At 41.4% G+C, this 15,441-nt stretch overlaps 1 protein-coding gene across 3 annotated transcripts in view; it reads right to left on the bottom strand.

Annotated features, from left to right (window-relative positions):
• TRPC6 (transient receptor potential cation channel subfamily C member 6) overlaps positions 1-9,509 on the bottom strand; it is a 95,164-nt gene extending 85,655 nt beyond the window's left edge. For all 3 annotated transcript variants that reach the window (XM_004938840.5, XM_040650423.2, XM_417184.7), the window contains exon 1: positions 9,306-9,509. In XM_004938840.5, coding sequence (XP_004938897.4) covers positions 9,306-9,448 — 143 coding nt within the window. In that variant the 5' untranslated portion in view covers positions 9,449-9,509. The remainder of the gene's footprint in view (positions 1-9,305) is intronic.
• Between the last annotated feature and the right edge of the window lie 5,932 nt (positions 9,510-15,441).

Raw genomic sequence — 15,441 nt, 5'->3', positions numbered from 1 at the left:
TTAACTATAGATCAATAAATCTAGCGTGAAAAAAGAATAGAAGTGTATCCTCAACTCACGTGTGTCTTTAGCTCCAGCCAACCTCACAAGTACAGATAACCAATGAGAAAGTCATGGTACTTATGACATTTCATTAATAAACATAAGAAAATACTTTCAAACTGAAAGCAATTTTAAATAAGCTTAAGGAAATAATGCATAAAAACAAAGATCAGTAGAGCAGAACTAAATTAATACAGAAAATCAACTATTGCATTGCAAAATGGAAGGGAAAATTTGTTTGTAGTCTTTGAACATGAAAAACATCTGGTTAAGAACAACTTCCATTGTGAACAAGGTTCATTGTGTATTCAGAAATGATTATCAACATGAAAAGAACAGTACAATGGATCTGATCCTATATAAATCACTAAGCATGATTAGAAATTCATGGAATTTGACCATAAATATTGGCAAATGAATAATGAGGCACTATTGCAAATGGTTAGGAAAAAAAATGCAATCCATTGTTTAACACCTGGATCTTTCCTGGCACTAGGTTCTGTACCTGGTAGGGTTTGGAAGTTAGAACTGCTCTCCTTGGCTCTTAGAGCTGCTCGTATTGCTACACATGGGACAGATGCTAATAGGTCAGTCAATCAGGCACCTTCCCCACTGTAAACTCAGAGGTGTGAAGGGCTCAGGGGGAACCAGAAGGCAGGGCACCTTCCTGCCTTGTGATGAGCAGAGGAAAGATTATTGCAGTGAGTCTCAGCAACACAGACTTCCTGAGCTTTGTGATGCCAGTTTCCAAAGTATCCTTTTACAAACTGCACCTCTGTTAAAATTACTGTCTGGATTCACAGAATCACACAGTCACCGACTTATAGGTATAGGAAGGGACTGCTAGGCATCATCAAGTCCAACCTCCCTGCTAAGGTAGGTTCTCTACAGCAGGTCACATGGGAAAGTGCCCAGAATGGTCTTGAACACTTCCAGAGAAGGAGGCTCTACAACCTCATTCACGTGCGCACATGGCTATTACTACTGTTACTTGCTCCTGCAATAGGATGGGTGCTGCAGAAGTGTTAATAATTGACACAGGTCATGATTTAAAATGCTGTTGTCCTAAGAATCTCTCCCAGCTGCCAAGTGCCCAGCGTTTGGCAGGCTGACAGCTGGAATGCATGCACTGTGTTTGTAACAGGCTAAGGCAGCCTTACAAGAAGTGCCGAGCAATGAGTCGCTACCACTTGGCAGGCAGAAGACATGTACAGAGTGTAGGTCTAACAAAGCTGAGTAATCTGATGCAGCTACCTGTTCTAAAAAAGGGGAGAAAAAGCATGTATAGAGCATGTGCAATATGTATGCCACAAACAAAACTCTTACAGAAGAGAAAGACCATCAGTCACTTCTTAAAGATGTGAAAATCTTCCATTCTGAAAGACTTCTAAAGCAGTCAGTTATAACAGCCGGAACGTGGTGAAACGCAGCATGGGCCTAGAGGAAATCAGCCATCAAAGCCACTGATCATCCATCTGAATTAGCACCAAAAGGAGACCAGAGGCAACAGATCAGCACTGCAGTCCAGACTATCAGCCAACTAGCCTACTTGCTAGTTATGCTGACCACAGTATGAAAATGAAAAAAAATAAAAAAATTAAAGAGGAATCAAGATGTCTGTGGCTACTGGTAGCCTTTTTAATGCCTCCTTGCTCTCAGCTGTGAGTTGAAAAGTCTGCTTGCATGACCATGGCTAAAGCAAGGATCCTCTTTTTCAAAGGAATAACTCAAGGGGCTCAACAGCATAAGTTTGCCCTTATAGCAGTGACTGACCAAAGCCTGGTTAGGAAGTCTCCCATGCAGCTCAGAGGTTATAGAATAGTGTAAATCTGTTCTAGCAGCTGATCCTCATCATGAGCCTGCTAAAGATTTGGGCTACCCAGCAAAACTCCCACTATCTCCAGTGAGATCAGGGCTTAAATGAATACTTGATGTCATTTTTAAGAGAGGCACTGCTTCATTCAAAATTTAGTACCAGAGCAACAGACAAGTTTCATGATAATTTCCCAGTCTGAATATTCTTTGAAACTAACAGTGCTGCATCATCAAACTTTGCGATCTGTATTCTGTTTTGTTGGTCTCTTTTCCATGCAATTTGCATACAGCATTATCCTTTGGCTCATCATCCTTCCTTCCACCTGCACATGAAAGGCCAACATAACAAATAATTTAAAAACTTCAGTTCTTAAACTTTTTCACTAAGGCAAATATTGACATCAAAACCGTAACTTAATTTCAAAGGGCAAAAAGAATAACTCAGGTCATGTTCTTCTTATGGACAAGCTCAGGTTGGTTTTGGTTTAATTAATTTTATTAACTGTGTGTTGCTGTTAACAGTGGTATGACTAATGGCATGACTGAAGGAATGCTTCAACAAAGAGGCAGATATCACATCTACTTCTCACTGATTCACAACTACTGCTGTTATTACTATTTGTCGCTTGTATTTCATGACTACAATCCCACATTAAAAGAAAGCAGGCCACCTACAAGAAAGGTTTCACCCTGCAAATCCACATCCGCAACACTGTTGCTTTGTTCAAATTCGCTGATTTTTTATTTCTTTGCCAAAATGAAGTCACATTCCAGTGTTGCAGAAAGCAAGCCACCCACACCACCGCCATCCATCCCCCAGAACCTGGAGAATGCACCATAGATGACAATTCCTGATGTGCATGTGGCTCCCTTTTTGTTCCACTTGCTTGTGGGTTTTGTACCCAACCTCACATCTCAAGGCTTATTTTTTTAATATTGACAAATGCCTATTTACACATAAAGTTGGTGAGACAATAAAGCTGTGCTGTCACTTCTACGAAAATGGTACAGAAAAGTGTAGTTGTGGAGAAATGGATACAGCAAATAAACCTCAATTTGCATTAGTTATCTTCACATCATATTACATGACTTCTATTTTGCTAAAAATAATTTGACTTTGAATTTAAATTGTCACTGCTTAGCAAATAATTATTCTCCTGCAAGATAAAAACTTCAATCTATCCCAGAGAACACTGAATGCAATTTAATTATCACTAAGCTTTTTGTTCACATTTCGGTATCAAAATGACCATTTAAATGCATCTTATCAAGCCAAATGCTTTAAGCCTCCTGTTGAGCAGATGTCATGGGCATGTCTACACTCACAGGTATGCCCGTATGTATGCAAACATGTATACAAGTCTAATGTTATGCACTTCCAAATTCCATCCCTTTGCTAAGTCTCTGCCTCGTACTGCATCAGTTTGATCTAAGAAACCACACAAAGTGATGAATATAATTTAACTGCCAAAATTTTCTTTTGCCCATGTTTGCTGAGCTCAAACATCTAAACGTGGCTTGATGAGGTAGACCCACCATGCCAATTTGCTGGTACGTGGGGATACTGATCATTTGCAGAAGCCAGTTTCTATAACCCACAGCTCCTGCAGTGGCAAATGCTGCTGGAAGATGTTACACAAACAGCACACTTGTTGCTAGAGCTGGCAATGAAAGAGTGTTGTACACATCACATGTGTTGTTTTACCACTTATCCACCCTCCTCACACAAATCCAATGAGTGACTTGGAGGGAAATGAATTAAATGGATGAAATGGAGAGTTTCCAGTTTTATAAAATCAGATCCCATGGGGAGGTAACTTTTACTTTTTCAGTAACTTCATCATAGTGACCCACAAATCTGACTTTTTCTTAAGAATGAATATCAGAGAATCACAGAATTGTTTGAGGCAGAAGGGATCTTTAAAGATAATCTAGTCCAACTCCCCTGCAATGAACAGGGACACCTCCACGTCAGTCAGGTGCTCAGAGCCCCATCCAGCCTGACCTTGAATGTCTCCAGGAACAGAGTATCCAACCCATGGACCATAAGGTTCCTAGACTCCTCACCAAAGAAGCCAGAAGCAGACCTCAGCAAGTCTGTGAAGGGTTTCTGATGTTCACAGAAGTGTTCAGTGAGTGCTGGGTCTGTAGCTCTAGGGTTGTTGTAAGGCTACAGCTTCCTTGCTCCTGGCTTCAGAGTTCAATAAGTGCAGTTAGATCTCACCAAAATGCAAGATGCTTCATTCATGAATTATTTATTCATTTATTTATAATCTGATTTGGATCAGAGGAGTTGATGATTCACAGGAATACACTGAACTGTCGCAGATTTGTGGGCAACCACCCAGCAAGACCCTACAAGGGCCAAGACCCATAAAGGAATTCTACTAATAGAATCCCAGGAAACGGCCTTGGTTAAAGGGCATGGTGCAGGAATGCAGTTAGACAACACTTATATAGATCCAACAGTAGTTCTTTTCCTTTTACATTGCTGATGAAAGACGCACACACCAGAGATTGGTGATCTTACTCATCAGATTGGCATTATGAATAAGCCTGCAGAAATATTACCACAGGTCATGCAGAACTGATGATAAAGTCTTGTCACGGGTCATTGCTCTGGCAGTGCAGTTGATGGAAGGAAGTTCTCTGCTACATTAGTGAACATACTCCATGAATACACAAGTGCCTAGCAACTAAACCCAACAAATCACTTAAGTCTTCAACAAAAAACGAACACATGTGCCTCAGCTCACCTTTCAGAAGCAATTTTCAGGCATTGTACCAGTTCCAGCATAAGCTTCTGGCAATTTCAAAGCATAGAGCAAAGCAACCCCATGAGAAACCTCCATCTATGGAATACAGAGTGTACTCCAGGGACGTACTTGTAGAGAGCATTTTGAAGACAACCAACCTGTTCCCTATCCCTGTCCAGCTTTGTTCACTTTCTGGATTAAGCCACATGGTTAAGCTACAGCATTACCCACTATCAACAGAACTCACATCGGTATCTTCATATTGTCTAAACTATTGCAGGAGATTTAGAGAGGATGCAGGATCTCAGCAAAGGGACCAGTTCTGAAACACAGCTGCCACACTGCACACTGCTCCCCAAAGAGATTATTTCTAATGAGAGTCTGGAAGATAATTTTACAGGTCATTTCAAGTAAGAGAGTTGAGGCTGCAGATAAAAATAATGTTATGTCAACAGCAGAAATCCTCATATTGCAGGCAGAAAAGAAATGATGTAGTGTATTATTTAACAGAGGAAGTGGTTTAAAGCATGCACTGGCTTTAATAATGTCAAGAAACACTTGATTTGAAAACCACAGAAGCTGAGAAATAATCTGCACCTCAAGGCAGTTATGAATATCAGAATCTTTTTCTTCCCTACTTTCATCCAATAATTTGCATGCCTTGTTTAATTTACAACTGACATTTTAATGTATAATTGCCCTTCTTCACATGTATGAGAAAATATATTTCTTGTCACAACACAAGATATTTCAAAATATAAATAAGTAATACAATCAGACGTCTGAGTGCATTACTGCATTCTGACTACCTCTGTATGCTGGCAATTAATTCTTCAATACCATGTTTCCAGAAGGGAAGTTCAAACAAATACTGTCACTTTTCAAATTCCACTGTATATCAGTGCTCAGATTTGGGCTAAGACCTGAAAATGCACTTTCCATCTTCTTTTAAAATACAAAACTGGGTTTTTTACCCATGAACTACTTGCAAAAGACAGAGAATTTATGCACACTTTTGTACTTCAGCAGGCGGTCTTCTGACTTACATGTGGTAATGCATTTTTCAACACACTGGAGACCAGGTTTAATAGCTAGATGGAAGACGACTACTAGAAAGAGTGTTTCCTTACATAACATTTTTAACACACAATTATTACATTCCTAAGAAAGTAACCTCATACTTTGGAAACTGTTCTGTAAATCACCTGAGAAGTGTCTTTCCTACCCAAGGTTCTGAAAAGCATGATATTTCAGCACAAATTCCCACTAGAGCCTCTTGCTGAAGTTGTGTATGCAGGAAAGTAGTACCTACCTCAGACACAGTAAAGCTGCTCCTTGGAAAGAGTGGTGCTGATCCCTATTCATTCAATATGACATATGATGTTATGTAAAAGTACAGAAACTCAGAGAAAGCCTCAAATATGTAAGTAATTCTGTCAGGTCTCTTACTACTCACAGAGTCAGTTAACAGTGACAGGTCAGTATTTCAAATATTTTTTCCAATTTACATGCAATTTAGTGATTAAGTATCAAATTAATAATCATTTATTATTAAGTCTTTAAGAACATGCACACATGAATACATGAAAGTATTTATACTGTCTCAGTCTAAATGTAAACAAAACAATAAATCTATGCTGTTGAACTCACTAACACACACACACACAGGTTGATCACAATTTTAACATAACTACAAAATTTTAAAATTAATGAACCATCTGAAAAATCTTCTCAAACAGCAACAACAACAAAAAGGCAAACTCGGTGTTTTATTAAACAGTCATTTCCTTTTACAAAGGGACTGTATATGAAAGCTCATGAGTAACATCACTGAACTAAAGTAGTAGTAGTTGATGGATTAGGGCTCCAGCTGCAAATATAAGAAATGGTTCTCTTAAAATATTAATCTTAGAATCCAGAAACTACAGTAATCAAGACAGTGACAAAGAGATGCATGAAAAACACGTTCTGGAAACAACACACGCAGTAAAGCCAGCATAAACACTAAATGACCACTTGAGGAAACTCCTCCTTGGTATCAGCCCACAATTTAAGTGGGAGCCACATCATGTTACACTGCTACATGTGTTACCCTCTCATAACATTGGAAAGGAGGCACATTGCAGATCTTCTGGACCTCAGCTGTACTCTGCCTTCCTGTTCTGCATTAATCACCATCATAGAAGATGTTCCTAGGGCATTTTTGCATGTGCAAATGATGCCCATCATTTTCCAGTTAGTTTGACAAAAATATCCAGAGCAATTGGATGCACCAAGAAATAATGCAAGTGAAATGCAAGCAGCTTTAGTTAAAACATTTTAAAACACAGCTGAGGTAATCTGAAGGGTTATTTTCATGTGTTCACCTTTAAGCATAGACATAATATCCACGTTCAAGTGACGTACAGCTCTGTGTCAATGAACAGACTCCACCAATTAAGCACCTAGCCCAATGACCACCAAAGATTCCTTTAAGCATTTTCACAGAAAAAATATGGCACCTTGCAGCACCATTGGCTCCTAGGCCACCACAGGTCTGGAGAAGTAGCTAAAGAATGAACACCCATTACCTATGTATGGACAGTCTTAATAGGAAATGCACTCTGAGCCCAGTTAAACTCACAGCAAGTGAAGCACTGACTTTACATATCTTATCTGTCTGGGTAATACAGTCTTTTCACTAGCAGTACATTCAGGAGGATCTCCAGAGACCTTATGACTCTATGGATACAAAGTAGGGTTCATATAATATACTTTACCATAACAGTATCAAGTACTACCAGTCATTTGAGAATTTCAAAAGAAAACAAAGAGAAGTATTCTTATCACATGCAGATTACAAAGGTTATAAATCATACATCCTAAACACAGTCCATCTGATCTTGTTCTCAGCCATGTGAAGGCCACTGGTAAAACAAATTGATTCTGGTCCAAGACAGGGGTATGCCAAAAGTATTTAAACATGATAGGGGGAAAAAATAGGAAAAACATAGAATATCTGAAGGTGGAAGGGACCCACAAGGATCGTCGAGTCCAACTTGGTACAGGTGGTTACTTTAGGCAATATAAAATTCAGAACCTACACTTAGTAATTACCATGTCCTGCAGGAGCCTACGCTCATTGCATTCATCCCTGCCAGTCTAAGAAGTCCTCCTTGGTCCTGTGGTTCTCTGCAGACATTGTCTACAGCTGCCGTAAGTGTCTCCTTAGAAGATGAGAAGCCCATAAACGACAGCTTCCCCATGCTTACTGTGTGACTAAAAAACATGCACAGCAATATCAAGGTTCACTCAAGGATTCTTCCTAGTAACAATTATGTACAAATTGAAAGCAGCACACTCCTCAAAGTTACATCCACCCTTAGATCAGGTGGTCTCAGAGACTGATGGAAACACTTCCCAGAGGGAGAAGCGCCAGGGTCCAAAGCCTACCTGCAAAGCACAATCAGCCACTAGGACCCTGACATGACATAGTCTGAGACAGATGCATGCATTTAGTGCTACTGAAGCTGTACAATGGAACTTGATTAGGATGTAGCCTTCCCTCAAAGACATTCAGAGATGAGGAGAGGTGACCTCCACACTTGTGTGCTGGACCAAGAGCTGCTGGCATGGGTTGATGCTGATAAAGTGAAAATGTCTGCAGCCCACAGCTCTTGCAGATCTTCTTTTAAGACACTATGTAAAACATTTACATAAGCTCATGGAAGCACAGAATCAAAGAACTGCAGAATCATAGAATCATTTGAGTTGGAAGGGACCTTTTAAGGCCATTTAGTCCAAGTCCCCTGCAAAGAACAGGGACACCTACAGCTCCACCAAGTCACTGACTGCCCTTCAATATCTCCAGGGATGGGACATCCACCACCTCTATGGGAAACCTCTTCCAGTGCTTCACTACCCTTATCATAAAAAAACTTTTCCCCTGACATCCAGTCTACATCTCCCTTCTTTTAGTTCAGAACCATTTCCTGTTGTCCTATCACCACAAACCCTGCCAAAGATGTATCCTCTCACAGCTGTACAACCATTCTGAATGAGTACGCAGCCAAAGAATGCAACGATGGTCATGCTAGCTCAGAGTTGAAGTCAATCAAGACAGAATCAATCCCTGCTGATCACCAATCACCATCCGATTTTTCTCAGGAAACCATTCATTAGATGCTTTCATATATTTTGATGTGGGGTTTAAGCCCACTGCACAGTAACATACACTATTATAGCTAATGACCACACGGGTTTAGCGCTCGGCAGCAGAAACACTTGGAGCAGCACAGCAGAGAATCCTTATAACTGCTGTCCGCTGTTAACCCCGCGGTGCCGGGCACAGCGTCACCGGACAGCACGGAACCGGAGCGGCTCTGAACGCTGAATGCCAGCTGACCTGGATTTTAACAGCTGCCACTGCCGGAACCTTCGTTATTTATGTTCCATTTAGTCCTTCACACGAGAACGGCTACCCAGCAAAACTTAGGAAACCCCATCACACGGGGCTGAACGACTGGGACAAAACGCAGTAAGGAGATGATGACGGCTTCGTGAACGCGGCCGCGATGTGGGAGCACCGATCACAGAAGTTAACATTTCCGCAGCCCCATCGGGCAGCGCTAAAAGCGAACCAGAGCGGCGCGATCTCAGCCCGCTCTGCTCAGCGGCGGTCCCGCTCCCCCGGCCCCGACCCCCGGCACTCACACGGGGTAGAAGGCGTAGGGCGGCAGCGCGCTCTCCTCGCTCGGCTCGGCGTCCAGCAGCAGGTAGTCCTGGCTGTCGTTCCGCCGGGCGCCGGCCGCCGGGGAGCCGCCGTTCCGCGAGCCGTAGGGCTGCGCTTGGCTCATGGTGTCCCGCGGCTGTGCCCGGGGCCGCGGGCTCCCGGCGGCTCCCTCAGCGCTCGTGGGCACGGCCGGCTCCGCCTCGCCGCCCTTCCCGCCCCGCGGCACCGCTCCTCACGGCACCGCGTCCCCCGGCGGAGGGCGGGCGGCGCGGAGGGCCCGCAGAGCCCGGCGAGGGGTTACTATGTCAACCGCTGCCCCGGGAGCCGCCGCCCGCCGCTCCGGAGGCGGCGCGGGGGACGGAAAGTTTGCAGCGCGTCAGGCGGCCCGCGGGGAGGGGGCGGGAGGTGGGGGGGGCGGGCGCCGGTCGGCTCCTGAGGGGGAAAAGAGAGAAGAAAAGGGAAAAGGAAAGAAAGGGGGAGAGGAAAGAAAGGGAAAAGGAAGGGAAAGGGGAAAGGGAGGAAAGGGAAAAGGAAAGGAAAGGGGAAAGGAAAGGAAAAAGGAAAGAAAAGGGAAAAGGAAGGAAGAGAGGAGTTTTGCTGTTACATGCCACTTGTCTTTATCCTCTTTCAGTGGTGTCGTTTTGGTGTTCTGATTTTCTTAATGGGAATTGTAATAGCTGAAATACACTAAACAATTTTTTCTATAAAAATGTAGTGAAGAAATAACATTTGTTCTACAGACACCTTTCAGTTATCAAACATAATAAGCTTACTATTTCGTTCAGTAATGTTTGTAACGCTTAGTTAAAACAAGTGTATTCACATAAAACCTTTCCTTCATTTCTGGCAGTTCTCATCTCACAGCTATTGCTCGTATCTGTATTTGGGTATCACACAGCTCGAGAGCACGCACCTTCCCCTAATTTGGTGGAAGGCTGAGAAGCCAACAGCACCATCCTTAACAAAACACACAGGCTGGCTGACGTTGCCCATGCTGCCTAATGTCACATTATGGGTTTGGTGACTGTCTGAGCCACCGAGACTCTTCTCACCTGCTGAGCTGCAAGAGGAGATGCAAGGAGAGCTCCAGTGCTAACTGACATTATCATGGTCTTTATACCAGGTTCCAAAATACCTGCAGTTTAAAGTAATCCTGTAGTTGCTCAAAGTTTCTGAAGTTGTTTTACCTCATAGCTCTGCTCTTGTAGTCATGATCTGAGTTCTACAAATCTTCATTCCTTTTCCAGATATTTATTTATTTATTTACCATAAGGAATATTTTAAGTAGGAGGTTTAATAGCAACGTTACCGTGTGAATTTTATAGTTCTTACACTGATTCTTATTTCATATTACTGTAAAAAGAGATACCACAGAGGCATGGGCAGGCTCTGCAGTTGAGAAATATGCTGTTGATAATACTTCACATTTTTTCTCTAAGAAAATTGCTGCTCAGTAGCAGAGTGCTTTGTGATGGGGGGATTCCAATGTGTTCCACTGCTTCTCTTCCCACGTCCTCTCATTTCAGAGCCTACTCAACCATTTTCCGTTTCCTTCTGCTGCTTCCTTCTAACTTCTACTTACTGTTTCACTGCCCCTAGGACTACTTCTCATCCTCCTCATGATACTTTTGCACCTCTCTCAGCCTCCAGCTTACGTTTCTCATTTTCTCACTTGGTCCCTAGATCCCAAGCTTCCCTCAATCTTCGTTCTCATTTCAGCCCTGTAAGCTCTGGTATCACCCAGGCTCTCTTACATTCTCACTGGTCCCAGATCTTCCCCAAATTGTGAAGCCACACTTGTGAGTTGCGCTAATGTCTTTCATGGTTTCTTTCAGATCATATCACCCCCATGGTAGTGATGAAATGTGAAAGAAAACAATATGGTGCTTTTATTGAAGCATGCTGCAGAACTGACACGCATAAGAAAATCAACCAACTTCAGCAGGGACCCCTCCAACAATTTTTTTATGGCTGCTTAATGACAGTTAACCACAAACAGTTGCTGAATTTTTGATAGCTCAGCATTGTGAATTCTTCCAGCTGTTAGTCACCTCAGCACAAGCTTTATGATTATTTTAGCTTAACAGCACATGAGCGTTTTAGGGTTACTTGTGTTGTACAGGTTCATTTTTTTTTGCCCTCTGTGTTCAGTAGGATGTCTATCAAGGTGAACTATAAAAGGAATCCTTACAGAGATACAACAGAATAGGCCCTGGACAATGTGGTTTGTTTGTTTGTTGTTTTTTTTTCCTAGAACAGAGAAAGTACCTATTTTCTTGGGAACAGTGACTCTTCCATCCCTATGTGCTTTTCACCTCTAGGAAAGCATCTCAGTATCATGCAGATTTATTTCAGTTTGTCAAAGACTAGCTAAGTTGGGTAGTGAGGCACTGGCAAAGGCTGCTCAGGGAGGTTGTGGATGCCCTATCTCTGGAGGTATTCAAGGCCAGGTTGGATGGGATCCTGGGCAGCCTGATCTAGTGAGCGGCAACCGGGCTCACAGCAGGGGTTTGGAACTATATGATCTTTGAGGTCCTGTCCAACCTAATCCATTCTATGATTTGAGGATTCTAAGTGAAACAGTTGTGTGATAGGTCATGATTTTTGGAAACGTTGGCCAGCTCAAATCACGAGAATGAACAATGATCATCTTTGAAAGAGAAGAGGATTTTGAGACAAACCAAAACTCTGAATCTTCATGGATTTATTAAAAAATAGGGTGTCTGAAAGAAACAGAAAGTGAAACTTTACTGTATGAATTGTCTACACTGGCTTTTTGCAGAGCAAAAACATGCAGCACTATGGGAGTGGGGTGTATTTTTACTTGAAGTTAGATAAGTGCACAACTTCTGAGGTCAGAGGATGTTATAAAAGTCACAGAATGATGAAAACACTGGCCAGAGGTGATGTGTCATGTTGCATTTATGTTACTTAGCAAATTGCAAATTGAATTACCTTGAAATTGCTGTACATGTTCTAGAAAAAGTTATCAGACCTCCACTGCAGTCTTTCTCAACTTGATATATATTTTAAATCAGAGTGAATACAGAACTAGGCAGAAAATCCATTTATTCTGAGTCTTTATCTGACTTGAACACGTATTAACTTTTTGTTCCTTTAAAATAAAAATCCTATAACTTTGATTAATGACACAAAAAAATGCAGTATTTCCCCACTTAATTATGTTCATCTTTTTATTATGGAATTTGAAAATATATCGATCAGATAAAAGATTCTGATTTATTTAGTGTGAAATGGAAGTGTAGTTTAGAGCTAGATTAATTGACTTTATCACAGACAGTGTGCTACAAACTATTCCTTCATCAATCACTCAATAAAGCACAGTGACTGAGATATTTCACTTAGTAAGATGAAAAACAGAAACTGAAAGTTCCAGTTCCCTCCAGAGGGGATAGGATGAGAGACAGAGTGAATCCACATGACAAGTGACAGTCACATTGCTTAGCTGCACTACAGGAAGTCACTTGGGTACCATGGCAATGAAAGCTGCAAAAGAACCCATGTAGAATAGAAACATGATTCAGCCTCACTGAAAAATTCATGTAAAGGTTATCTCCATACAGCAAAATTTAGGTGCAGTTATATCACTTGCAGACAAATCTAAACCTGTTTAGGAACAGAAATTACATCAACCTATACTTGCAAACAGGGCATTTTTAAGGATTCATAGGGTGACATTTACTTGCTTGTATTTAACTGAATTTAACTCGTTATGTGAGCTGGCTAGATTGCACTAACAGAAGTAGTTCAGCACACACCACATAGTTTCTTGGCTGTCTCTGTTCTGTACTGGGAATACTATCAGAGATAAGTTTGTATATCCCGTAAAGGGGTTCACTGTAATTCAGTGTAATTGTGCCATGGCTAAGCAGTGTCACTGCCGTGGGTGAGAGCATCTTATGGAAAGAAAAAGTGTATACTAAACAGGAAAACAATGCTAGTTTCTTTGAGGTGTGAAAGATGGGTAACCTCCTTGCTGAAGTTCCTTCCTATTGCATAGCATGGGACTCAAGATTTGCTTTTAAAAGGCCAGCAATGCAACGCATTAGTTCTCTCCATTAAAAAGAAGAAAAAAGGACAAAAAAAAAAAAAAAAAAAAAAAAGAAATGTCATCAAAAGCTGTCCAAAATATCTTAGCTAAGAAGACTCTGAGGTATTCCAGTGCAGGAGATACTGATGAACTTTTCCACTGTGAAAAAGGGATGAGAAGGAATGAATTTACTAAAGATCTGTTCCCACTTGTACAATTACAGTGAGCACTTCAGTTTGAGTGTAAACAGATTCTTAGGAGTATGCTTGTCTGCACCTATCTCTGTCACATATACAGATATTTATGGAATCACATATACATAAAGAATTCCACTCAGGCATCATCCTGTGTTTTGCTGTCAGAAATGTACAGCTGTTCTCTAGGTGCTTTTAAACAAGGTCTGTCATGATACATTTGCCTTGATTTACTTGATGTAATTAATTGTTGTCAATTATTTTTAAAAATATGAAGCACTCACTAACACCCACTGGTACTACATCTACATTATAAAAGCCAGTGCAATTGAAATATTGTCATTACATCTATTGCAGTTTTATTACACGTAATTCTGTAGGGTTTGCATAAACATTATGCTTCCAACCCAGTAGTCTGAGGCATGCTGCTCAAAGATAAAGAACACTGGTAGTCATCAAACTCTTATTACCATTACAGATAATAAGATACTCCTTCTCTATTATAAGTGAGTAGGAGGATGTTTGAAGTCAAAACTAGATAGAATTAAGTGGAAAATATCTTGCTGGTTTCCAAGAAAGTGAAAAAATATTAAAGCATTATTCCAGGAAGAGTGTATACATAAAGGTATGTTGGCCAAGAATTCACATACACTGTGAAAGCAGGAGTAACCTGACAGAAATGTGCACATATCTCAGAACTGACTCACCAGAGGCTGCACTGCCATCCAGAGAGACCCGTTGGCTGGAGAAGTGGCTGACAAGAATCTCATGAAGAGAAAAAAGCAAGAGGAATCTCAGCAAGAGAAATGCAGTGCTGCACCTGGGGAGGAACATCTCCAAGCACCAGTATGTATTGAGGGGGGACCCAAACTGGAAAGTAGCTCTGCAGGAAAACACCTGGGGGTCCTGGTAGGTACCGCCCAGTTGAACATGAGTCAACAGTATGCCCTTTTCACAAGAGGGCTGACAGCATTCTTGGTCACATCAGGCAAAGGATCACCAGCAGGTAAAGGGAGGTGATCCTTCCCTTCTACTCAGCATTGTAAGGAGTCTTGCTTTAGCAGGGAGGTTGGACTTGATCTCCTGAGGTCCCTCCCAATCCCTGCAATTCTGTGATTCTGTGATTGGTGAGGCTGCATCTGGAGTGCTGGGTCCAGTTCTGGCCCTCCAGGACAAGAGCTGAACATACTGGAAAGAGTGCAGCAGGAGACTACTACTGAAGGGCCTGGAGTACCTCTCTTGTAAGGAGAGTACCTATCTTGTAAGGAGGGAGCTGGAATTGCTCAGCCTGAAGAAGAGGAGGATCTGGGGGATCTCATCAATATCCGTAAATACTTGAGGGAAAGGTGCAGGCATGTGGTGGTCAGTGGTGCCCACTGCCAGGACAAGTAGTGATGAAGAAATAGAGCTTTACCAAAAAAACTGAAAAAGAGATTCTTAATATTCAAAGGACTTCTACTAACATTTAATCCTTTCTGGCAAATAAGTGTGTTTGTACAAAACAGTTGGGTTCTTTTTTTTTTTTTTTTTCGATATATATATATTTTTATATATATGTATATATTTAAAACCAAACTAGCTGTAATGAGTGCCTCCTGAATACGTCTCAATGCTCTCTCAGCTTGGTAAAAGCTGTGAGATATTTAGAGAGTCTAACATGATGGGTATTGGTATTGCAATGCTGCATTTGGGATGGAATTTATAATCTTTGATATCTCACTGATTTCATCCTGCAGTATTAAAAATAATAACTCAGAACACTTTATCTGTCAAAGATGTCTACTCTTTCTAAGTTAACAAGTGATCCCTTATTTATCTTATCTGTGAATTGAGTATGTTCCTTTATTGTGAATCAGTTTCTACACTAAAACT

The sequence above is a fragment of the Gallus gallus genome, chromosome 1 (assembly GCF_016699485.2).
Source record: "Gallus gallus isolate bGalGal1 chromosome 1, bGalGal1.mat.broiler.GRCg7b, whole genome shotgun sequence".
In the NCBI taxonomy this organism is placed as follows: Eukaryota; Metazoa; Chordata; class Aves; order Galliformes; family Phasianidae; genus Gallus; species Gallus gallus.
This window is presented reverse-complemented; position numbering and strand designations above follow the sequence as displayed.